This window comes from Phaethon aethereus (genome assembly GCF_964289735.1).
Source record: "Phaethon aethereus genome assembly, chromosome: 3".
NCBI classification, from domain to species: domain Eukaryota; kingdom Metazoa; phylum Chordata; class Aves; order Phaethontiformes; family Phaethontidae; genus Phaethon; species Phaethon aethereus.
In genome coordinates, this window is record NC_138576.1 from 71,141,085 (window position 1) to 71,168,096 (window position 27,012).

Consider the following 27,012-nt stretch of genomic DNA (forward strand, 5'->3'; position numbering starts at 1 on the left):
TACGCCTTCTGCCTCACTGTCAAGGAAGTGTCTCTGCTGTTATTTACCTTTTTTTTCAGCGAGAAGGCCAGCAAACTTTTGTTTCACATTTAACTGTGTTTTTATTGAGAAAATAGAGAGTCCTGAAGCATGGGGTTTACACTAAAAGCATGCACGGGCCACTAGTTTCACAAAGAGAAAAAAATCCTGAGATGCTGTAGTCTGCACGCAGCAGCACAGCCCCCCTTTCCCCGGCGCCAGCCCGCCTCAGCACATCAGACCTGCGCCATGCCTTCAGGAAGCGGTGGTGGTGGTGTAAACTGGCACGGCTTTACCAGTTAGGTGTCTGCACCTACAGCCAGCCTCCTGTGTGACAGCAGTCTTCTCCTCTTGGCTAAAATGTACTTCCAAGCAGTGCGTGTTGTGTTGAGAGGCCATGCCAAAAGCTTTGCTGTCTTTGCAGCAGTCTCTCCTCTTTTTCCCTTAAAGACTCACCTGTGTTACTCTATGTTAAATTACAATAGTATTTCAGAATCCCAGTCATAAGCCAGCACACACTGCGTTAAGGACTGTGCACACAGGCTATCTCCAAAGAAACCCTACTTCCAAGCAGTTTGCAATGTGCCAGAAGAGAAGCTTTGTTACAAATCCAAACCTGATGGTCTTGTGCTGCTGGTAATAAACTAACCCACTGGGTCAAAACCTCTCATTCTCCAATCTTATTTATCACAAAGAAACACAAAATTAGATATATACTCATCACACAAGTGATCCTCCCATTGCAAGTCTGCCACGTCTACTGAAACTGAGAACAGATTTGATGGAGAGATGTCTCCTACCCCGTGCACCAACAGCACCTCGCAGAATGAGCCCCAGCAGAAACAAGCCCTTCTATGCTATCACCAGCAAATAAGATCTACCTGAGTTATGGAAGGTCGCTTTTCTTTTCCTTTTCTTGCCAATGTGTCCAGTCCTTTTAGCGAAGAAAACAAACCCTTCTTATTTCGGACCCTTTGTGACAGAGATAGGGTACGTTTCCTGAGAGCAGCTTCATCCCTGGAGCAGATCTATTTAAACACAGAGACAGGCCTTCCTATATCACTTTCATAAGAGCAAAATATTGACAGTTATTTCAGCTTGAGGCATCAAATGAGAGTTACTTCAGTTCACCTCAAAGTAATATGCCAAGGTGCAAGGACAATGTTTTAAACTTTCAGCAGTGATGCTTGTTTTGGTATTCCAATGGCAAGACAGTGTAATTTTTTTGTCATGGGGCAAAATTAGAAGGTCATAGGAAGGGAGGAACTGAGAAAATATTGCTCTGTACAACAAAAGAAGTTAATGAAAAGGCTCTCAAGAAGAATGATAACCTATCATTCAGATATGAAATTGCTAGAGGAAGAAAGACTCTCAAAATTGCCAAACATGGGAGATAATAACTCAATGCCATAGAACATTTAACAAGCAATGACAAAAACCACACAGATAAAAACAGTGGCAGAGAAAAACACATTCCCTGACGGGACTTTCAGGACTACTATTCAGACTGACTTCTCATGCAGCAAATGTGGTCCACCCCTCTCTGCCAACATCAGCCTCACAGCCCTGCCAAGGTTAAAGAGCAGAGGCGGACCTGCTACTGCCGTACTTCCCTTGAAGCTGACAGGGTGACAACAGCTCACAGCAGCTGAGGATCTCCCTCACTCTTCCTTGCAATCACAGCCCACAGTCCTTAAAAGGTGCCTTATAATTTTGGATTGTGTCTAGTTTTAGTCTATTCTAAAAATATTTCCTCTTCAGGAAGGTATCAAACTGTTTCTGAAAAAATGGAACCATCTGGGACCTCCAAAACAGATCAGCTCAGCCCAGAGGGACCTGAACCACTTTTGGAAATTTCAGTGTTAGGCTCTTTTCACTCTAAGTCACTTAGCTCCTATACACTTTAAACTCTTAACTCAGTGGAGCTGAAACTGCAGTGACAAAATTTCAACACAACTACTCCTTTAAATCTGAAGAATATTTTGGTTTGGTTTTTTTTTTAGGTATAGGTCAGAAGTACCCAATTCTTGAGTCCTCAGGGGCCAAAAAAAGTTATGGTCATATCCTCATGGTTTCAAAGTCTGTCTCTGTAGAAGAAAATTTATTTGCAGTCAAGGTACAGGCAGAAAGGGTGAGAAGGGAACAGAGCTGTCTGAGCAATGCATGTGGGTGCAGCCATGTATTATCCCAGCACTATCCCACATCTAAGTATAATATTAACAATGGCTTTGTGTAACACCCCCAAGAAAAGTGCATTCAGACTTACCAGTGCATGGAAGGATGAGACGGAGAAAATGCCGAGCCGCCCCAGTGCCAATTTGGAAGGACGACTGGCAGCAGCCAAAAGGCTCTTTGGGTTTGGGAGCTCCCCACCTTGCAAACTGGCTAGGTAACATCGCATTCGGAAAAGGTCCATGTTAAATTTTTCCAGGTTCTGTTCCCATTGCTGGATCTGTTTAGATATAAAAAGGGACAATTAAAAGGGGAAAAATGTCTTTGTGGGCTGCACCGAAAATTTGAGCTCTTCCCTAAACCCATAGTAAATTACTTTCATCTGGTAGTATATGGATTAGATTAGTTATTCCCTGCCAAAACACATCCAGTCATATTGTGTTACATCAACCCAAAAGATGGCTTGAAATAAAACAAAGCTGGTGGTCCTAAATGCATACTGACAAGATGAACATACCATGAACTTCGGGTAGTTTGATAGCCACAAAAGCAGTTACATAAAAACACAACCCTGTGGTTCACGAAGGCTTTTTTTTTTTCCCCCTTCTCTCTTGTTTTTGGAGATTAGTTTTGTTTCCTTCATTTTTATGAGCTTAGATTGTATAGCTGGCTGGCTGAAAGCAAAGCAGCAAAATAGCTACACTGATAGCTCCTGCTCATTCTTCACTACTGTCCTATGGACTGTCGATCTGTAAACAGGAGACAATATTGGCAACACAAGCACGTGCGGTTCTTTGTCCGACTAATAAGTTAAGACATGTTTAAGCTCAGTCAAACTGCAAAAATGAGATATATATGCCCAATACAAATCAGTGGACCAAAAGCAAGAACGTATACATACCCTTCATGTAATTTTTAAACATATCTAACACGGGTATATGCAGATGTAACAGACAGCTTAATCCAGTTCCAATGTAAAATTAGGAAAGTGAAGAGACTCAAACATTTACTAGACAAATAAAGTTCTGAATCCAGGCTCAGATGGCAGATCTTAAATATTTGTGTAGATACACACTCATCTACATGAACGCATATTCTTATGCATCACACAAAAGTCAAATTTTGCTTTTCATTTCCCCAACTTACAGATCGGTAGTTGCAGCTAAAATCTGCCCCACAGTGTACAATACACTTTAATACCGATAAATAGTACAAATAAAAAGGCAGCTGCATTTGATAGAGTAGGCATATTCACATGTGGGAAGGCAGAAAAGGCATGTCCATTAGGTTAACGTACACCAAGTTCAAGTACTAAAGATTGTTAAAATCCCCTGACAATGTTGATCTTCCGATGTCAGCTCCAATCACTGCATGTTGGTTGTTCAGCAGGTAGTTTACGGCTGTGAAGAAAGTTCATTACGTTTTCTCTAACGTGCACTGACCTCATACCTTTCACTGGCATGCCCTGCCTGTCCCTGCATGCGCAGGACAGCATCACCTTACACTGAGATTAGCCAAGGTTGGGACAAGCACCTTTGTGAGTTAGAAAACAAGCTGATAAATATAATAAAAATCTCAGGTGAACTATGACCTGCAGGCTCACTAGAAGCAAAATCAGTTCAGTTTCCTTATAATGCTGCCAAATATAACAAGAACTGAGCAAGTATCTTGCCTCTTGCTTTCAACAATGAAGAAATGAGCAATGAAAGGGTGAAAAAGGCCCTGTTAACAAAACGGTGCTAAGACTTGTACTACAACTGATAGAGACCTTACCTAGTCTGGCTTCCTTACACGTGCACTCACAAATTCTGGCATCACTTATAGCTATACTTTTGGAAGTAAGAGGTAATCTTATTTGGCGGGTAGGGTGAGAAAAGGGAAGACAATATACTGTTTTGTACATATGCGAAGGCGAAACTATAATTTGCAGTACACTAAAAAAAAAAAAATCTTTCAAGGAATGACTATTAAAAGCAAAAGACAGAATTTACAAAAGTTTATTATGACAGCAATTCCCATAAGTCCAGAGAAAAAGGACAGAGACATAGACATAATGAAGATGCCTTATCTAATCTCTCACCACAGACATTCAAAACACGCATCCTTGCGCCCCAGAAAGTATAATAATTTTTTCTTGGGTTTTTTTTGATCATTTCCCTTCATTGTGCTTTCTTTGTGCTCTCAGACACTCCTCACAGAGCATTTTTCTGCTTGCCAGTACTTTACGCATGGGACGACTCCAATAGGAGGTTTTGTGACAAGCTCTTTCTGTGTCAACACCCAACTAGAATGAAAACATGGTTGTCAGCTTTTCACAAAGCCAAAAGCTACAAGCTCAGGTGAAGCCTTTCCCTTTGGGATGACACCTCCATGGGTACAGAGCCAAGCCAACTTTGAAAAGCTCAGGAACAGAGCAAAGCTTGTTCTGGGCACTGTTGGAGTGGAGCATCCTGTCCCCATTGAGCACGAGCTGAACAGAGTCATCCTTGTATTTCTGGGGCCTTCTTCAAAATCCCCATTAAAGATTTGTACTAAGTTGTATTTTAAAATAAAGATAATCTAAGAAGGCAGAGTGGGATACAACATGAGGACATTCCAAAGAAATAATTAAATTACGGTGTTTATCAGTCACGCAGGATGCTAGCTAATCAGCTCCAAAAGCATCGGTAATCATGATGTTACATTTAATGGCATTAGCAAAAGCTGTAGGCAGGGAATTTCTGGGATTGTCTTGTAGCCTTATCAAAACCAGGGATGTCTGGAACCAATTGGAGACCACGAACCAATACCAGCTGCTATTTGTCTAAGCCTTTTAAACTATGATAATTCTTCCTAAAGATTTATATTCTTGAAGACTAAATGGGGGAAGCACACAAATAAAAAAGCAACAACTTCAAAGCACAGCATGACCTGGTCCATGAAGTTAATTTATAGCCTGCAGACTAGCTGCTGCCATCCTTATTCTGCTATTGTGTGAGGCAAATCAATGCCTCACATGGGAGAACTGCCCAAAAGATGGCTCAAGGACTTAACTTCATCGTGCCCAGACAAAATGGCCCTTTTGAAATCTGTCTGAAAGCAAATGGGAAAAAGTGGATGCACCAGACAGCCATGACAGCAGGAATGGGTGACAAAGGCTAACAGCAGCACTAAGTGAGTCCGCAAAGAGGTAAGACATATGGGCCAACGTGACGCACGCCAAAACAAGCAAGCACACACGAAACCGCTCCCCGCGTGACCTGCTCAGCTCTTGCGCTTGCCTGCACAGCCAGCTACAGCGCCCAGGGCTTCCAAAACCGTCCTCTCTCAGTCACTGTTTCAAAACCTCCACGTGAATTCCTAGGAAAGAGCATTAAAGGCTTTTCCTAGAGGAAAAAGAGGATGTCATTCTCAGTACAGGCAAGGATTTCTGGCTGTAGTGGCAGCATGAGAGAGCCTGGGAGAAAGGCAAGGAGGGGCTGCCCAAATAGATGTGTTCAGCTTAATGAGATCCCTGTAAGCTGGAAAGAAAAAAGGAGGCTGCGGCAGAGAGAGAGGAAGGACTAAAACGTGAGAAGCCTTAAGAATTAGGGCCATGAATTATTTAGCCTGGGCCACCAGGAGAACTCATGCAAGGAAGCCCAGTGCAGGGATAACACAGTTAATTACATGGCGAGTGCTAAGTGAGGGGACAAGCTTTTGCATCAGAGACCTAGTTCAGGAATGAGTTTTTAAGAGTTAACATACAAAGGAACATCAGCATGGTACTTTTGGCAGTACTTTAGCAGTAATGATCATTTTCAGAACATAAACAGCCAATTCTCCTCCGAGTTAGTGAAAAATTTATTCAGACACTAAGAAAAAACTGTAAATTAATTACATTTTAAATCACACAAACAGATGAGCTAAAGCAAGATGCTTGAAAGCAGCTCTCTCTTAATTCAATAACCTTGCTAGGTTTTCTATATGTAAACTCTAAAAGTGGGAGCCTGGAAAAGGCAAGGGATAAATGTACTCAGACCAGACCATACAGACCAGTGGTTTCCAGCAAGTGACATGGGGATCCATAGTTCCTACGTGCTATACAGTTCTCTCTGACATTTCTAGTGACACCTCCACCTCCATTCGAACATGCTTAGGGTTTGCAGACTGTAAAAGGGAGGGCCCCGACAGCCCCCGCGAAGGCAGTGCCAACAGTGTGGCTCAGGGACGGTCCCTGGCTCCTCACCATCTCATACTACAGTGCAAACAGCATCTTTTGGAGTGCTGTGGAAGGACTGTCTCACTTTCAAATAGCTGTTCTGTACAAAGTAAGAAAAGGTCAGTGTAATAAATCCCAAACCAGTATGTGAATGGTGGAAAGCAGAAATGACACCGTATCAACCTGAGGTAGCAATACTTCAAGGACCTAGAGGAAGGATGGAAGAAACGTCCTGGATGGCTCACCTGATACAAAATACCAAGTTTAGCACAAAAGAAAAGATGCGCAGGGAGGAGGGACTTCTCTCAGTGCTCAAGCCTTTAAAACTGGCTGGGTTTAGCAATAGTTCTTACACCATATAGAAACATGAGCTCATCGCTGACAAAATTCACCATCTATAGCAGTAAAAAATGCAGATGCAACATCTTCTTCACAGATGGAAAGTGTCTCTGCAAGCTGATGTAGGGAGCTCTATGGATTTAAAAGAAACTTCTGCTGCTGTTTTATATGAACGGCTTTTCAACCACATTACAAACAACACCAAACTCTTTGCATTCCAGTCCCTGGTTCTCAGACACAATTCATATTGTACCCATCTGGATAAATGAGTCACTTGGTTTCTAGGGACAAGGAAAAGATTTTTATTGTCATTACTTCCTAAAGAGAACTCAAAGAAGCAAAAAGATCACTCTCCCAGAAATTCCATTACTTTAAAGGACACTACAGCGATACTGTCATAACTTTTAGCTCAACGAAATAAAAAAGGGAACGTAATAGACTACAAACAACAACGACGTGCAATTAACAATACCCTTTATTCTTCATTCTACCATGACTTAAAAAACAGTTAAGAAAACTTTCTGAAATAACAAGACAACAGCTTTTTTTTACAATAAATGCCATCTTTCTGCTTGTTTTGGAAGGACAAAATTTTCATCATTTCTAACCAAAACAGAGGAAATCTTATTCCCAATATTACTGATAGCACAAAAGTGCACTCATGTGTACCCCATTTACATTCTTGTCAATAATCTGATTGAAATTGGCAGTACCACATGTATATCTATGGCTAGGGATGTAATTAAGAAAGCCACAGAATCTTATTATCCAGCTGCCACTCCCCAAAAACCAGACCAGCCCCTTCTGCACACGCTCCCCCACCAGCTTCATCATATGAGATAATGCTATGCAACTCCACGTTTAGTAATGGTTTATTCATTTTTCATTATTTTATACTAAATATTTGTGAAACAAAGATAGACATTCACCCATCTGCAAAACAGTAATTGCTGCAGTGAGGAGAATGGAGATGCCTTTCCCTAACTTTCCTGGCTGGCTACCCACTTCATTCTTTAGTGACAGTATTCCACTACTAAAGAGAAGGATTTGCTAACGACATAGGGAGGGACCATTCTCCACTGAAGAGCGACACCTGAAAAGAAATAGTACTGAACCTCCCAGAAAGCGGAGCTCTGCTCTAACCAGTTCAAAGACCACCCAAACTGAAGATCTGTTCTAACAAGTTCAGATAGTGTTTTTTAGTTTAGGAGAGTATGGAAAAAAGAATAGGAACTGCGTACTGCGATTCAAGTTGAATTTGTATGTGGCAAAACTGGCAAGTGCTAGCAAAGTTCCCTGGAAAGATTATCTCTGAGTGGTGTTATTGTGTGTTTTCATCTGAATGTCAGACAGTATTTCATCAAATGCTTTATAGAAAATTAAGACATGAAATTTGGGCTTCAGGGAGCCTGAAGAATAAAATTCCCAAAAATATTCCAATAATCTTCCTATAAATGTGAGAGAAAATAGAAACAATCAAGTACATTTTAAATAAAAAACAGTAATGAGGTTACGCTCTGTGTAAAAAGCCAAAGACCACTTCAGGGAAGGTTAAGAAAAGTACTAATGGTTTTAATGACTACCCAGAGTAAACAGACCACCACCTTACTGATCCCCTCATGGCAGCAGATAAACTACTTTTAGTTGGAGGACACATATGAAAACTTCCATAAAAAATATCTCCAAGCATATCCCTGTTCTTCTCATTAATGGCTCATCATTTCAGTGTCTGCAAGTAAATACCTATGTTCATAACCCATCTGATAAGTAAGTTAAGTATCATGTGCACAGAAAATATGAATCACATCAGAAACCTCTGAATAGTTTGGAAAATATGATTATAGCAACATATTAAAATGTGAACAGAAAAATCCAGAATGCTTTCAAGCAACTATTATTCATATTATTGTTCTGAAGTGAGACAACAGAACAGATTTATGTACCAAGTACATAAAGAAGTACACCCAGAGCTGTGGTGCTCTCACTGTGAAGTAGATTTTCCATCCCATTAAAACCAGTTCTACAGGCACAGACAGCCCCACTTTTGATTTAATGTGCAATATTTTGTTAAAAGAGCTCCGAATAAATGCCAGTAATCCCTTTCACTAACTTCAGTAGCAGTTAGACAGGGCTCCATATTCACAGCAAACACTGTGATTTCTCTAGCAGGTTAAGTAGCTAGGAAAACTAAATTTTTTCTGAAGACAGGCTTTGAAATTTATCTCGCCAGGGGATTTTCAAACTTGCTAGCTTTCGTTCTAATTCTCTTCAGTTTAGGGGAGAAGTTACACCCTGGGGGAATACCACCACCCACAACATACTTATTGCATAAAGTAATATAAACGCACATGGCTGTAGGTAGTATGTGCAGACTTGGGATTTCCAGCCGTGCCGCCAGTGGCCCACTGGGACTGGCTGCTGTATGTGTGCTGCTCTCGTAGGTGCTTCATTGATCTCTTCTAAACTGCCCAATGCTACCAATAGCTATGTGAAGGGCTGCCATTTTCTCTTAAAGTTAAGTCTATTATTATTGTTATTATTGGACCAGTAAACTCAGATAGAGAGAATCCCTGATCTAGGCTGCAAGGCTGAAGGCATTTCTCAACCAGTCGATAGCATCAAGTCTCTAAAGAAATCATTTATCTAGAAAACCAACATTTTCCTTGTCATTTTTTTGTTTGCACTTCTTCTGTTTAGCACTAGCTTTAGCAATTGCTAGCCTGCAAATCTACCAAACTTAAAAGATAGTAACAGATAGGCTTCTCCAGTCCATTTGCTGGACACCAAAAAGAAACTTGTATGTACGTTAAAATACTTAAAGCAATTTTAGAAGTCCAGGTTTCCTTACTGCAACTGCCTTTCAGGTGATGGCAACTGTGAAGCAAGAAACGGTTTTGCTTGCTTGTAAAGCCCTGTGATTTACTAAGTCTTCAGCTGAGAAGTATTGGTTTTAAATCAATACAGATGTGAAAGAAAATAGAAAGTTGATTTTGGATGGTTGCTTTTCTGAAGAAGAGGAAGGAAAAGGTGAAAGGATATAAAAATCACAGTTTCCAAGATAATTCCCCAGTGGAAATAAATTAAGACTGTGCCTCATCTTTCTACATAAAAAACCACCATGGTCCCTCTGAAGTCGATCACACTATTTCCGCTGACTTCCCAAAATATATCACCAGTGAACTTTTCCAGCACAGGATGTAGGGCATGCTTATAAACTACAGTATTGGCAATACAATATACTTTAGCATGGAGGAATCATAACTGCCACATGATTGAAAACACCACCAAATTTACACAAAACCAAACCCAGAATTTATATTCCTCTTGTTACTCAAAGTGGGCAAAAGACAACTAAACAACCACAGTTACTAAACAACTGAGCTACATACATGCAAACTTTTCCCTCAGGAATAATGTTTTTTCAAAATTGTTAGCTTACTAAGTATATTAAGAATTCTCGGTTACTAATTACATCAAGATTTTTTTTTTCCTTTGCAAAAGCCAATCTCTGAGACATCAAATAAAAAGATTAGGAAACCCAGTTACCTACTGACTTTTCTCTGAAGTGACTTTGCCAACAAACCTTCAGCAATTGTAATGAGAGATTTTATAGAGATCAAAGGGATCAAGACTGGAGAAAAGGCTCATTATAAATTTGTTTGCCAACTAGTGGATGTTTGCACATGATCCATCTCGCTCTTTGTCTCACTGGTTTGCCCTCATTCAATGTTTTGAGACAACCATAGACAAAAGAATAACAGGAATAATCTTCTGCAGCCCTAGTGATGGATTTCAGTTCTAGCAGAATGCAGCCAGCTTCTTCCAGGGACTGAGCTGGAAAATAATGGCAGTTGTTCAAGGAAAGAACATCTAATTAGCAGATATTAAGAAAGCATCATTAATACTCTTCAGATGACTCTAAATAAACTACTAGCATCAGTATCTAGTAGGGGAGGGGTAAATTAAGTTAATACATGTCAGGATTTTTCCTCAGTGCATCACGTGTTACAAGCACTAGACATCTCTAGTGTCATCCCTAGAAGAACACTTCTAGGTCTCAAAACCTACTGCAATAAAAGGATGCTTAACCTTTTTCCTCTTCCATTCACCTCACTAGGCTCTGGACCATGAAATAAAGTGACCTGGAAATAAATTATGAACATCTGAGTACTCAAAGGGCTTATGAACACCTGCACCACAAATCACTACACAAACCTGCATACTTTTTGAACTCTGCTCATAGAACTTCAGACTGAAGTGTGCTACAAGAGCTTAATAATGAAGTCAATACCAGTCAGTTTGCCCTTCGTCGAGTTCAAACCAGTATAGTAAGAATTTTAAATATTATAAGCATCAAATTCCTGAAACTAAAAGTGTTCCACTAACCAAAGAAACATAAATTATGCTGTATTGGATCAAAGGAAATAAACTTCGGTTGCTACTCAAGAGGCCATAACGTGCAGCCTGAAGTAATGACAGTAATAGCTACTCTGACTGGAAAGGCAGGTAGGGATGGGCTCTCAAATACCAGTCAACAAATTCAAATTATCAGATGCCTTCTGTTAATGGCCTAATAAAATAAAAGATACAGCAACCTCAGCCCACAGACCTATTAGGCTAAACTACTAGACAAGTTTAGTACACAAGAGGCCCTAGATAGTGAGGTCTTTGCCCGAATGCTGAGCATGTCTAATTAAAGCATCTTTTGCCAGTTGCTGCATGCAAAACTGGGGACGTGGGCAAGACATCAACACCTCAAGATGCTTCCACAAGGTATTACTGGACTGATTCCTGGTTCACAAGCTAGAAGTCAGAGCAGAGTAAGGCTTGATATCTATGCACCACCATACAGACAATAAGGTGACCATTTTCACTGAGGAACAAGTTCTAGCTGCTCATGAATCTGTTCTGACCTTTTGTATTAGGCATGGCTTGGCTAAAATCCCAAGGTACATACACACCATGAAGACTAAATTTTGAGGTGGTTGTTTTGGGTTTTGTTTTAGAAACAGATCTTAGTGGTGAATGGAAAACTCCGATCTTGACTTCTTGTTCTCATTTAGACTCCTACAAGGCTTTTTAAGAAGCCTAGTGGATCTTGGCCTTCTAGTCATGGCTAAATTTCAACTGAAGCACACGGTTTTGTCTGCCGCAGTCCTTCCTCCAATTTTATTTGGATAAAGTATTCTTCACGTCCTATCTTGAGATGCAGAACAGTATTGCTAAGTATCTATTCTTAAATCTCTACTTCAATTCAATAATTATTCACAGAACATATTGTATATTCTGTGGTATGCTATGTAACAGCTAGATTTTATTAACATCTAAGTATATCATAAAACAGCAAAAATTAATTGCATTTTTCCAGAAGAGAAGAGAAATAGCTTTGTATTCATAAAACAGATCAGTCTGATCCTCAGCTTTGAGAAGCCTACCTCCTGTGCTGCTCTGGACTGCTGTAGAAACCTGGCAATAATTACAACTACCATGCCAGCTATCCCCAAGACAATTACCCTCAGGCCTAGAAAGCACTGACAGTCAGAGCCCAATGCAAGAAATAATGATAAATATGCTTCTATAAAAATATTGCTTCAAGTACCTGATTCTCTATAGCCTTCCTGTTTTTTGGATCGCTAACAATTGAGAGCTGCAACTCTGCCATCTTTTTCATCTTGCTATCCATGTCAATCTTCTGAAAGAGATTCTTGGTTTGATTTTTCAGCAGCCTAACAGTGTCCTCTTTCCCAAGCTTCTTTGCAAAGAGGGAAGCACAGGCTGAATGTATGGCAGTAACCCAGTTTTCCAGATCCGTCTGGCTTGTTGCCTGTCAAAAAAAAAAAAACAAAAAAAACAAAAAAACAAAGGTGCAACATTATGAGCAGACAAGAGTAAAAAAAAAAATTAAAAAATCAGCAGCTGTAGGACATGAAGTGCTTGATGGGTTCACTGAGTTCTTAGGCACTTTATCTTAAAACCACTGAAATAAGGTTTTACCTTTAAAACTGTGCGAGTACAGGAACCATGAGCATTTCCGCACTGTCATGACTTGACTCCAACCTTCAGCTTCTGCTCCTTAGTCCTGCAAGGTCTGAGGGCTCTAGGAGCACAACAGAGCCCCCCACAAGCTGTGGGAAAGATGTGACTTACATCCTTCATCCCTCCAATTAATTAAGGTAAAAACCAACAGGTTTCAAAGACAAACCTCCTCTTCTGCAGGTAACACAGCAACAGGGATAATTTTAGATGTAAGGTCTGAAAAGAGGTACTTGCGTACTTAAAAAATGCCAAGTTAGTGGAGAGAGGACAGCAAGGTAAAGAGAACACATCTGCACAAAGCGTCTCTAGAGATATTTACAAGTGCACCTATTAATCACCTATAACACTGTTCTTTATTAACATTTCCAGTGGTGCAGTTAAAAAGCCTTAGATCTTCAAATTATTTTTAGCCACCTTTTTTGAACATCTTGCTCAAGCAAACTCTCTTTGAGGCCACTAGATTGAGGGTTGAGCCCATCACTCTGTAAGGGTGGAATGCTAATAGACGTGGAAAAAAATTGATAATAAATCTGATTTTGTAGAAGCTTGTAACCACTAGATACCAAAAGTGTATTGCAGATTTGTGATCTGTTCTTTTTATTTCTGAACCATAATTAACTGAGACAAATGATGTGATATTACATACCTGAAGCCTTACCACAACTTAAATCAATATTATAATAGTATAGTGTAAGAGTGCAACTATACTATTATTTTTAAGTCAAAGGCACAGGCACAACGTGAGTGTACGTAGTGTATATACAATCGCATACATGCAGGTGAATACTCGCAAACACATGCTAAAATGGAAACAACCACAAAGTATGCATACCTGAAATAGGTAGACATCTCCAAAAGAATTGCTGAGACAGAAGACATTTTCTTTCTTGGGATGTTCTGGAACTGACTGTACTATACTGTCTTCTGCAAAGAGGGCGTATCGAGGCAAACTGCTCTGCTCCATCGAGTTCCTTCCATAGGTCTCATAAAACAGCAGAGTACAACCTTTGCAGTTCAGAGGGACAAAAAACATAAGGAGAAAGTAAGTTCTGGATCCCACATTTGAGTTCTCTTATGTTAATGCTTTTGTGATTAAGATACCCTTCAATGACAGGAAACATCAGTTCTGTCCCTCTTTTGAAATAGAGAAAAAAGGAAGATCCTCTAAACTGGAAAACAAGCAAAGTTAGTGATTAATTTGCCAATGAAAAGTTGGAACAGACATCTAATAGGGACACAAACAAACACCCCATGGACTGAAGAAAGAAAAAAGAACAAGATACTTCAATATAGGAGTGTTCAAGGTCAGGTAGGATGGGGTTTGAGCAACCTGGGCGGCTGGACTAGATGATCTTTAAAGATCCCTTCTGACCCAAGTCATTCCACAATTCTATGAATAAACTGAGCCTATTAAAATGTTAAAGCATGTAGAAAAGATTAATTCCTGCTTAGTTAAATCGGCTTTTGTGTTTCTGTATTAAATTGAATCAACTCTCTCCTAACAGCCATCTAAGAAATCTTTTTGTTTGTTGAAATGATTTGCAGAAACTTTTGTCTTCAAACAACATGCTTAGTAAAGAAACTTCTCGAATTTAAACCGGACTTCCTTGAATCTACCTGCAAATTGTGGACTTAGACAATGAACACGGTCTGAATAATTTAAAATGGTTTAAAGGGGTTGAGTCTGAGCATGTTCAATAACATGTAAGGTACAAGACTTGCACTCAGAAAACAAACTTCACCCTTGATGATGACAATCCTGAGTGTAACAAGATGAATTGCTTCTGTAGGACAGCAGAAGAGACTTGATCCCAGTCCCCAGCAGTATAACTACATTGCCATGTTGCCTTTGTCAGTGAAGCTGGCTCAAGAAGGGCCTGTCTCCTCCATTCCCCCCAGCCTTTCACTCCTGCCCCACGTTACAATTCACTGTCCTCTGAGAGGCACCAGTTTGAATGTCCAAGCAGTCACAGACTGAACTGCATTACTAAAGTAATCTAGTTAAAAACTGTCCTGTCTTTCTCAAGAATTTCTTAGGCTAGTTGTGCATCAAGAGAAAATAAGTAAATAAACCTCACTTTCACCCTTGGGAAATGGCAGTTTAATAATAATGAGTTAGGTGGTGGTTTTGGGTTTTTTTTATTTGAAAGATAAATTAATACTATACTATGGCCAGATGTTTAACCTGGAAGAACTAAGACCAGACACTAGAAATACATTTTGAAAACTGAGAATAACATAAGCACTTAGAAGAACCTGGGGCTGGTGGTAGATTCTGCAGCAAGGTGAGCCTTCTCCAAAAGATATGCTTAAATTAATTCAGGAATTAATTTAGAGAAGACCTATGGCTGCATTACATGGTGAATTAGACTAAATGCTCACAGTGGTCCTTTAGGGCCTAGTAATCCATTAATATATTACTGTTGTAACCCCTATACATATTCAGTAGCGGGCTTGAAATTCGGCCAATATAAGGATTAAGTTTGCTAAGGCATTGTTATCTTTCTAGTCCATTTTTTGTTGTTTCTCCTTCAAATCAAAGAGGCACCACAACACAAGGCAGCACCAAAATGGAGATTTTGGGTTGACTTGCTGATTTTCAAGCTGTTGGTGTTAATCTGTGTGACACACTGTCTGTACATAGGAAGTATATATCAAGGGAATGTTGCAAAACCTGCAAAATAGCAATGTTTTCTTTGTGGATGCTTTTAAAATAGTTGGATAAAACCAGAGTTCAACCTTATTTTAGTACTTCTCTAACATTTACACTTAATGCTGTATTGAAAATTCCAGACACATCATCCAAAGTCATCTAAATTTGAGGGGAGCTTCCTCAAAGGTCAAATCTGAAAACGGAAGCAAAATCGAGGTTTTTTGGATTCTTCTGTCTGGTAAAGGTGAAGGATGGGCCTATTAGAGATTATGGGGCACATTTGCTATGAAAAGTGGTGGAATATACTGGTCCTCATACAGCCGAAATTTAAAGTGTATGAAAAATGAGATCCATCAGATGGATTTCATCACATTCTCCAGTGCCAGTGAATGTACAACCATTACAAGAAAAAGGGAAATATATATCAGAGGTTACTGACCAAATCATCTGATGACCAAAAAGTTTTCAAAGGAAGGAACACAATAAATAGAAATGTCTCTATACAACTTAAGTGCACCTTCTCCTATTACTGTCCAGACTCTCTGGCAGAATATTTAGGGTAAGAGCAAATCCTAGAGAGTTGGTCCTATCCTTTCCTCTTAGCAGCTGTCACCTGATCTTCTTTATGACACAGAAACACTTAGAGGTCTCTGCAGCTGGAAAAGGAGGACATGGTTTGTTCCACTCTGCATATCAGGCATGGCACTTCTGTCACCATTTCAATGTAACAGGGCACACTAAACCAAGAAAACCAAGTCCCCTCTTGTATTCAGCAGCAGCAGCAGGGCTGTATAAACAATTCCACTTCTGCATTTTAGGAAAGTGCAAATTAAGATCTATTTTAAACTCCTATATTTCCCCTATGTGTTACCCAAAAAGGTAACTAAAGATGCATCGTTTTTTTATCCTGACAGTTTATATGTACATAAATAAAAAATTCTGAAGGGCATGTGTGTGTGTTTAGGTGTACGGCACCCCAGGTATATCTTTGGATCAGGCCAAGTGATCCCTGGAAGCAGCTAGTTTCATAAACTCTGAGCGACCCACTGGGACTGATTATCGTCCAAGTATTTTAATCAAAACTTGAACTGAAGGGGAAGGGCAATGGGAAAGCAATTTCCCTCATTAAAATAAACTAATTAGACAGGACAGATGGAAAAGAGAGTTCCTCTTGTTAAAGGGTTACTATTCAAGCTCAGGTCTTGGTGGCCCTGAAAGTAGAGCAGAGGCCTCAGGACATGTATACTTTGAAGTCTGGCAGGTAACCAGATGGTTATAAGCCTTCTGCATATTTGTAATTAAACACATCTCAACAGAGTGCAAAGAAACATGCTGTTCTCCATTTGCATATGTGGCTATTTTAAGTCATATTTTAAAATATCGTGGCTATTTAAACTTCAAGAACAAATTAAAAACAGATTTATTCAAAACCCTTTATAAGGAGAACCAAAGCAAGCGCCTTGATCTTGATGTATCATATTATGAAAACAGAACTACGCCTTGATATCCAGACAGGCAAGTTTATTTTGGCATCAGAAGTCTCCACAGCACAATAAAGGTACGAGATCAAGGAAATAAGGAATGTATATTTAAAACAGCTAACAAAGCGGAAGAGATTCTGCACCATGAATGCAGCCGTATCACCCATCCGAAGTAAAAAGCATTGTATCTAATACTTCTTATAATGTTAGAAGTTAATAAAGTTTTTTACAAAGAATTTTATTATTCCTTTTTTATAGTTGGGGAAATTCAGGTATCAAGAAGGGACGTGACTTGTTCAAGGTCGCCAATAAGCATATTTTATAGCAAAGAACGAAACACAAAGCACCTAAGTTCCTTTCCAGGGTTTCATTATCCCAGAAATGCAAGAACTACTAGTATATTATGTACTTGAGTTTAGAGTTTTGATGGGATTGTTTAGGAACTACCTGAATTTTAGAAGAGGCAGATCAAACTCATATTTGTACTCCATAATGCAAACACATACAATAAGATGGTGGCATTCAGATATTGTTTTTCCTTTTGTATACATTGCCTGTAAGCATGAATCATGCTATCTGATGATCAGAATATCTGATTTAAACTGTTAAGACTGACTACATTTTGATCCCTTGATAACAGGTCTCGGAATTATTAGGCAGAATTGCTGCATTCTTGCAAGTTTGCTTCTTTTACATCAGCGCTATCATGGACAACACTCACAGCACTTGCTGTTTGCCATTCATTTTTCTTCAGGTCTACACCCATGCAGAGTTTTGAAAAGGGCAACCTGTGGGAAAGGTGTTATTTTCTCTCCTCCAGTCCCAGATATGCTAGGAAATAATATATTAAGTTTGATCATTTCCTTACTCATTAACCTAGCATTATATTTACTGAAAGGCAAATCCTTTGGATGCAATTCAAAAACAAAAAAAAAAAGTAAAAGCCTATGAACTCACCCATTAAATTCCTCTTCCTCCCCACAATAGATGTTATTTTCCTTCTCACGCTTCCTGACGCCTGTACGCTTCTTGCGGCACACCTACCCGCTCCATTACGCTGAGCCACCAAGGTGCAATCGCACCGCAGCCCACGAGCGGCAGCCCTTTTTACGGGGATTGCCTTCCCACGGGGCTGTTTCACAGCAGGAGCGGCCGGGGGAGATAGGAAGGTGGGCATGCTGGAAACCAGAAGGGGTTGGTACTGCAGGGAGTGGGCAAGATGAAAGACCACCCGGGGAAACAGGGGAGACTGGTCAGCCCTGGCAGTGGTCCATGGCAGCTGAGCCTTGGGTGCCACGGGGCTTCCCCTGCTGCTGCTTCCCCCTCCTCTGCCCTGAATTGCACACTTTTCTGTGTAAATGCTCTAGCACGGCGAGTTCACCTCTTCGTTATGTTGCCACCTGAAGCACTGGAAATGAACATTTTTACATTAACTTACCCCAACTTTCAATAAACCTCACAGCAGGGCCCAAGAAACTGCGTGCCTGTGACAAGGAATTGGGCGCTGGGGACTTCTGCTGATCCTTGAATTTTTAATTCCCTGATACAGAGGTGTAACTTCTGTATTTTTCTCAGTTTTGGTTCAATTTGGTGTTTGACCTCAAAACATCCAAAAGCATCTTCTAAACCCCCAGTTCTCCCCGACTACAGGAACCGGGAAGTCAGACGAAACAATCCCCGCTACGGTATGAAATGCAAGGCTGCACAGGCAATACCGAACACATGAGCACTACCTGAATTCAGTGGGGTCCTTGGGCACATGTGCCACTTAAGCACATGGGTTGGCTGTGTGAAGTTAGGCATGAATTTCTGATCCCCTAAATCTGCTAACAGAGACGGGCATGCATGAAAAGGTGCTGAGACACAATGGAAACAACTGCTGCTGCCAAAACAAAGAAGAATGTGGTGGTTTACCTTTGAGTGTGACCCAGTACTGCTTCCACTTCCGCCGTGTGACTAGCTCCAGCTTCTTCTCCTTCTGCAGGGTCACCAGGGGTTTGAAGAACAGCCACCCTGCCTTACGTACCACTCCTTGCTCTTTCTCATACAATAAATCCAGCTGCTCCAAGGAGCTGAGGGACTCGGCGCTGGAGTCCTCTGTTTCCGACGAGGTCTCGGTGTTCTCCAGGTTCGTCCTGCTCATCTCCAGCTCCCGCATGAAATTTTCGTAAATGTTCTGCCTCAGGGCATCGCTGCTGACTGCGTTGGTGGACTCACTTCTCTGGGACAGGACATGGCTGGAGCCAGGTGACCACAGCAAAGCGGAGAACTGTGATGGTGCCAGCGTGTCCGTGGTGAAGTTGTCCATTCTGCTGTCAAAGTATTCGCTCCCATCTTTACACTTTGGCTCCTGTGCAAGAAAAGGGAAATTGCCAGCGATCAGTCACCAGAGCTACGATGAAAAGACACTCCTCATTTGTCATTTAAATTTGTTTCATGTTTAGCCATGGCCAGTTCCTTCATCAAGGGCCACATCTTTTCACCATTACATCACAGGCTTTGCCTTGGCAGCCACTGACACCGTCAGTGCCACCACTCAGGGTTTTCTCAGCAGAACCCCATTAAACCCTAACCACTAAAGTCTGTGAGCTTTGGTAACTCAGAAACTTCTGAGTAATCTCCAAATTCACCAATAACTACTGGGGCTTCTACTGGCTGAAACCTGATGGACTCCAGGAGACAAGCACATCCTTCGGCTGAAACCCTGCCACCACCTCTCACACGCCTGTTTGAGTACAAGCGGCAATGGTGTCACAACAAGTTTCCCTAATATTACAAGGTTTTCAGTACTTTGGTGATGCTCCATTTGTGCGAGGCAGCTATATTTAACTTCAGCGCAGCTAGGCTGATTTTGCCTCCACTTGCTATTTGTCATACAAACAGTGCTTAACCAACACAAAAAAGGTCAAAAGTTGAGAATATTTTGAGCTTGTTAGTATTGACCAATTGACAAAAATCTAATCCAACAGAAGATGTGATTTAAAAAAAGACAGACACGCTTGCTGACTGGCACGAATCCAGTCTCCAGACTGCAGAGGTGTGTATTTTCTGACTTGCTGGAAACCCCCTGGGGACTTTATCTCACCAAGCGCCGACGGGCCTTTCTCTTAACTGCACTGTGCACTTTCATCCCTTGTATTAAGAGGGCTGGCCAATTTTATTTGAAATACTCAGGCCTGGTGGTATGACTTCAACTTTGCCTTGTGACACAGATGCTAACGAAGGCCCATTTCTTGCCACTGCTTGTTGACGTGGGGCGTTGTCAGCAGATTGGGCCTTTTCTTTCTCAAGCCTTTCCCAGTAATGTGCTGAATGCCTCCAACTCTCCCAGGCTCCAGCGATAGACAGGGATTTTCGTACTACCCAAGACGGAGCTCCCTGGACTAACTTCACTGGCGAGAACCACACCATGCGTCGTAAGAAGCCATTTATAGTCTTCCCAACTCAAGCGTTGCTGAAGCTACTTAAAAGCAACCAAGATTTAAGAACGTACACCACAGAAAGCCTGCTGCCTTCTGCAGTAAATGTGCGAGGCAAAAAGAAAGAAGAGATGGCTATAAACGATTCAAGAAGTGACGCTATTACCCTCGGCAATAATAAAGCTATTATACTTTCAAGTTTAGACTGCCTCTCTAAAAGCATTTATTTGCTCACAGGCTTCTGCACACGAATAAAGTAAATAAACCTTGGTCTCCTGTGAGCTGCTCTCTCCAGCAGCTTTGAAAGCAACGACTTTTTTTGTTGCTTGGCTTCCTACTTGATGCTCTTCAAAACTGCAGCGGAAAAGCTGCGCCATGTTTTGATAGCATCGGGGCTTCCAGCACGCAGCCAAGAGCAGCAGCGGGATCGCACGCCCTCCCAAGCGTCGATAGACGAGCCGCTTCCCAAGCAGCAGGACACTGCCGGTCGCGGCCTGGCAAAAGCCAGCTTGAACTGGAACGCACGTTCTCCGATGGTACGTTGCAGTTTGAGCCTGGCTTTTCAGATGGCTGTGTCCAGCAACAAGCAGCTAATTCTGATAATGGAACACTTTCCTCAACTCTTACTGCAGACTGTTAACGAGCATTCTCTGAGAGCAACTCCCTAAACATCGGCAGTTTTGCTTTTTATATGGAAAAGGGAAGGGAAAGGGGGGAGAATCACACATGTAATGTGTTTATGCCCACAAAGTGACTGTACGACATGGATCATACAACTGTGCCGGCCATCTGCAGTTCGTTGGGAAACTGGAAGCTTCCTCCACCCTCTTTTTAATTGCTGTCACTGTACACATGTGCCAAAACCCTGTATTTTAATAGTTTGACTATTCTCCAGGAACTGCTAGTGTCCTCTAGAAAACATTAACATACAGTTTATTAAGAGTATGTACTTCTTTCAGTCCCAAAGTGCTAAGAAGAAAAACAAGAGACGCATACATAAGAAGGTGTCTGCTGTGAAGGGCCACTACTGGAACAACAAGCATTAATGAAAAGGGTGGGATACAACCTGTTCATGCACAGCCACTAACCACATCCTGTGTTTTCTCCATGCACATAGAAAGGGTAGAAATGAGGAAGTACCAGAGTAGAGCAAATGGACATAGGATCCAAAATTAATATATACACTTCACAACATCACTTGTATTTTATTTTTCTTAAAGAGCAGAATTGGCAGAGTCACACAGTCTCTGCAGTCGTCAGGGAGTATCTGGTCACTGCTGAAAAGTTCTGACCACTGCTAGTGGTGGTTTTCCTGCTGGCCAACCTTCTGCTCGTTTTCCCCCTGTTGCATCTAGTGATTATAGAAAACTACCACTGTTTCTGCCCAGCTGCATTCAAGGAGATCTCTCCATGTCCGAGATATATCCTGGAATAGTTATAGATATTGCAAAAGATAAAGCGGCTAACTAAGACAACAATTAGGGTGACGCATGTAATAATTAGCTGTAAAGAGCAGCGCAGGAAACAATGGAGCCTGCTAAATTCATTAGGACCCAAGCTGAAAGTGGAGTCTAATACCAGTTTCCAAGTCAAATAAGGACGTTGTCTCAATGTACTTTTCTTTTAAATTCTCTATACACCACACTTCAGGGCTCTGTCATATCAAGTCAGGAAATTTCAGAAATTATTACCACGAAGAGGCTATTAACTTCATTGAAGAACCCATCTGCAGTACTTGTTTCTGGTGGCTGGATTTTCATTTTACACAGCATTTGCTCATTCTCTCCCTGTTATGCAGTTGCATGCACCACCAACTTTAGCAGCGGCTGACTGTGCAACAAGTCTGCCTAAATTCTGCCCACAGATCTCACATGCATCACATATACCTTGCTGCTCACACATAGTGTCTTGTGATACAGCACCTCCCCAGTGCCATTTCAGCAAGGACTAAACTAAATGAAGACATGCTATGCAGTAGAGTACCGGTGTTGCATTGAGGGAACACATTAGAACACCCTTGTACAATGAAAGCTGGGTCATGGCACAGAATGACTGTAAGGCTTGACGTGAGAGCATTATTAGAAAGGCAAACTCAACTCCAGGATATATCAGATCAAGTATCAGAGCAAGTCAGACATAAGGAAACATCCAAGTCACTGGACAGGGCACGGCTGAGGGCTCCTCTGGAATATCCCACATCCAAATCTGTTTATGGATGATTTAAAACAGGTGCAGAGGAAGGGTGCCAGCATGAAAAGGAAACAGACTTCCTATCTTAAGACAGGAGACCAAAGAGAGTCTGCACAGCCCCCAAATGCAGGCTGAGAAAAGACACCGTTTCTTCCTTTAAATAAACCGTAACAGATTAAGTAATAGGAAAGGATAACTAATGTAGTGGACAATACTGGTATCAGAACAAACTGGCCACAGACTACATTCACTCTGCAAATTAACAAGATTCGGAGTAAGAGGGTTTGGAAGCAGTCTTCAAGCTGGGGAAAAGCCCACCTGATTTTAACCTGCAATTTGTTCATGAAGGAGATGAAACTCCACTGCCTTTCTAGCGGCAGGGGACTGGCCTCAGTACCCCAAGACTCTGCCTCCTGGTCCTGCGCCCCCGTGAAGCAGGAGCCTTGGCTGCCTTGTTTCCACTGGAGCAGCTGGAGGGACCTACCCACCCAGCCAGCACCAGTGCTTGGGCCCACCGATAGGGAAATATTCCAGCTTTCACCTACATTCAGCCCAAGTGACTCACAATCAGTTATTAGTAATGCACTGAGGAAGGGACACGTTGTTCAGAGCGAAGCACGGAGACTACAATCTCTGTGATGAACAGTCCTACAGACAGGGACTAACCAGATCACAACTGCGCACGATATTTCTGCATTTTTAAGCCGAAGGACCTGGTGAGACTACGATCGTTAGTGAACTACAACACAGCAACCCCCAGAAGAGACGGCAGGTTACTCAAAGCGTGCAAGGCAGAAAGGAGCTAAAGGAGCTGCCCAAGCCTCACAAGGACAGCAAAGTCACAAAGCATTCGCTACCCCTCTTATCCTTCCTGTCGCTGGATACTTGTCCGATAAAAATCGATGACTAACTATTTCCTACGGCTTTTTCTAAGAAATCACCATTTTTGTAGCGAGGGCCAATTTCCTTCTACCAGAATCAGATTCAAGCTTGATGCAATCTCACCAGCCAAATTTCCTTGCTGGGTCTGAAGTCAGTTCACTGCACAGTGAATTCAAAACAGCTACGAATCATGCACCACAAATACCATTCTGAAAATGTCGTAACTAAGTAATACATGGCAAAGGTCTGGGATGCAGAGATCTTATGTAAAGCCTGGCTGTAAAATCCAGAACAGCTATGGATGTTGAAACCGGTGAAGAATCCTGGCACAAGGCACTGAGGCTCTTGACTGACTCTGTTTTTTCTGCCTTCTCTTTCACAGCTGAATAAGAAGGTGAAAAGACAGCATCTGATAAAATACATGAGCACCAACTAACAAAAGAGGTAATCCAAATAAACAGTTTTCATTTTCATTTTCCCAGTTCTGTAGCCCTTACCTAGGATTTGTGCTGGCTAACCTTACGCTGACCTCATTTCTGAGCTTAAGGGTCCGTCAGAGTTTTACATTGCAATGACAGACGCCTGTTAAGCATGATACCTGTCTGAATTGCCAACATGGGAGACAGAGCTCCCTCTACATGGCACAGAAAGTGTGTGTTATGGGGTTCCCTTTCCTCTCCTCTCACTTCTGAAGTGGCCAGCACCCTAATGCTGCTGAAAGGGAGTAGGTCCTCCATTTTAGAGAAGCACAGCGACTGCTCCTGTACGAGAAACAATAAGGAAGATTAAAAAAACAAAAACAAAAAACAAAAAACCAACAAACAAAAATCCAAACCAAAACCAAGAACAGCCTCTGCCCTCCATCTCAGCTTGTGAACTCATGCGCAGAAGTCCAGGCACAGTCTGGCATTTAAAGAGCTCATTCTGGGACCTACAGCTAGAGATGAGAATTTCATTCCTGACCACAGGCATCCTAAATGCCTATTAATGGGATTAGCCTTAAATTCTTCTAAAGAAACATCCTTTCCCTCCCTCTTGCCCTCCTCCCATCTCCTTCTTCACACCACCATCTCCCAGTGAGCCAGATGGCAATTCAAGCTCTTCCATCTGGAGAACTAAGCTGACACACAGGAAGGAGGAGGGAGCTCCATGTAATGCCTTCATGGGAGGTGGAGGCAGAACCAGCAGGTCTGGCCGATACTCTACAGTTGCTCGCCTTGCTAGAGATGGGCCAAAAGTGAAACCAAAGTGAATGATGAAGCCAAAAATACATATAGGGAATACCTGCAAAGATACTTATAACATCCTTCTTCTACTGCTCCTTCCACACTCTTTAGATAATGCATGCTGATTCATAGCATATATAGGATAACTAGGTTATATTTTCACAGTTCAAATAAAGAGAAGGCTTAAAAACTCCAAGTCACTTTGTAAGTAATGCAATGATTTCAAAAGTTAATTCACTGAGAGATTAGGCTGCAGAGATTGGAGTTAGCTAAGAAGGTGACAAAATAGGAAGGGAAAATGTGCACACACAAATGTATGTATCTTTTTGCTGTTGACATTTCAGACAGCTTCGGGGATGCAATACTTCTCAGAATTCCAAAAAATACCAAATGAGATTAGCAAGTAATTATCCTGTGAGAAAGAGAAACCTGATGCAATCACTAAATTTATAAGAGGAATCTGCAAACCAACTTTCAGGCACTGAGGCTGAGGTTTGTACATACCTGTAGTTTCCTCTTCTTCCTCGAGAGACTTCCCGTCCAGTCACTGATGCGTCGCATTCGGTTTTTTAACGTATCCTTCTTGGATGCATCCTCACTGAGGGGCTTGGACTTTCGGCATGGGAGTGTGTAGGAGGAATAATGTGCAGGACTTCCCTGCTCCACCCTGGAAGGAACATCAATGTCTGAGGCAAATGAGACACGGTTGCTGAGGCTACCATGAGTATCAATATACTCATCAGATAGCCTGATTCCAGGTGGAGGCATGCTTTCCAAATTTGTATCCTTATAGAGATCGCGCAGTGAGGAAAGAGATGAACTTTGGTTGAACGACTTCTTATTGTCATTTGCTGGGAAGGTGGCATGAATGCTTGTATCGGGAGTGCTCCTGGTCAAATATGGACCATCCAACTCATTGATATCCCCAGCATTTCCCCAGAGAGAGTCATACCATGAAGACTCAGAGCTGAGGGAGCTTCCTTTACTAGACCGAAGCCTTGAATCAGTAGGTGACAGACGATGACTTGAAGAACAGTCTGCGCTGGAGTTCCTCCTGACATCGAGCAGGTTGTTCGGCTTAGATTCCAAGGTAGGCGAATACCTCAGCAACTGAACCGGTCCACTGGACTCCTCAGTCGGTACCTTGCTGTTGCTGCTGTTGTGGAATTCAACCCTCAAGCAACCATCCAGCTTCCCCAGTGTTTTAATGAGAACTTTTGGACTCCTCCTGTCCTCTGATGGGGAGGTTGATGCAAGACTCTCATTCTTTCCATAGCAATTCAAAATGTGTCCATTGCATTCTCGGGAGGCAGCATGATTACTTCCAGCTTGAAGGCCAATATAGTGGAAACCGTTCTCGGGCAAAAACACTGCGTTACTTCCTTGGCAGTAGTCCCCTGAGGTGTTTGTCCTGTGTTTGGCATGGGCATTGCTTTTAGAGACCTTCACCACGGTGTCACCAAGTCTAGATGAATAAGGCTGACTACTCTTGAAGTGTGAAAGGCAGCTTCTGGCGAGGGACCTTGATTTATAGTTTGAGCTGCTACTGGTATGTCCCCATCCATGCATGGACCAAGACTTTTCATCTTTAGCATGAATGCTGTGAATTTTCAGAGAACAAGGCTTCTGCTTGGAACCAGCTGTAGCAGCAGCATGATTTTTTGACCCCTGAAGACTGTATTGGCTTTCTGAATTCCCCATTTTCCACTAAATTAAGAAGAGTCTCATTAGAAACAATGGCTAGAAGACACAGAGAAAAGTAACAGACCGTTTTTACCCTCCACACAGGAAAGTGCCTTTTAAAAAAATTATATGAAGCAATTGTTTCAAAAGAAAACATTAAATAGCCATTTACAACATTAAATTCATAACTGAACTTATTTTAGGGGCAGACTAGGAAAGCCTATTCTTTGTATGGTTCATTATCCCCCTGTTATAAAGCTGGAATCTAGCTCCATTGAAATCATGTCAACACTTTTCTCCACCCACACCCTTGGCAACATCCTTTTCTTATAACTTAGAAAATCTCTGGCTTCCAAGAACAATGGCATAATGAAAGGGAGACAGCAAGATAATAATAACTTAGATGTAAAGTGAACTGTACTTTCAGAGAAATCCCTTCTGCCAGGAGACAAGCCCACTGCAGTTTCAGCTTGACTGGTTTCTGTGCAACCAAGTGTTACCTCAATAAACTGTTCAGCAAACCCCGACTTTGTGTTTCAATGGAGTCAATCCAGGAGAAAGGGGAAAAAAAAACCCACACCAAAAAAACCCCACAAACACAAAATAATTTGGTTAGCAAATAGCCTCATCTTCCACTACAGCACAAAACTGCATTCTGTTCATTCAGCATGGCGTAGTTCGACAGTTCGCTTGGTAAAACGCTCTGCAGCTTTTTACTGAATTCGCAGTGAAT

At 41.6% G+C, this 27,012-nt stretch overlaps 1 protein-coding gene across 3 annotated transcripts in view; it reads right to left on the reverse strand.

The window, feature by feature from the left end:
* TIAM2 (TIAM Rac1 associated GEF 2) overlaps positions 1-26,378 on the reverse strand; it is an 88,812-nt gene extending 62,434 nt beyond the window's left edge. For all 3 annotated transcript variants that reach the window (XM_081997033.1, XM_081997032.1, XM_081997031.1), the window contains exons 1-6: positions 25,101-26,378; positions 18,794-19,229; positions 13,578-13,750; positions 12,309-12,533; positions 2,285-2,470; positions 900-1,046 (exon numbers count right to left, since the gene is read on the reverse strand). In XM_081997033.1, the coding sequence (XP_081853159.1) occupies positions 900-1,046; positions 2,285-2,470; positions 12,309-12,533; positions 13,578-13,750; positions 18,794-19,229; positions 25,101-26,297 (2,364 nt within the window). In that variant the 5' untranslated portion in view covers positions 26,298-26,378. The remainder of the gene's footprint in view (positions 1-899; positions 1,047-2,284; positions 2,471-12,308; positions 12,534-13,577; positions 13,751-18,793; positions 19,230-25,100) is intronic.
* Positions 26,379-27,012: the final 634 nt, after the last annotated feature.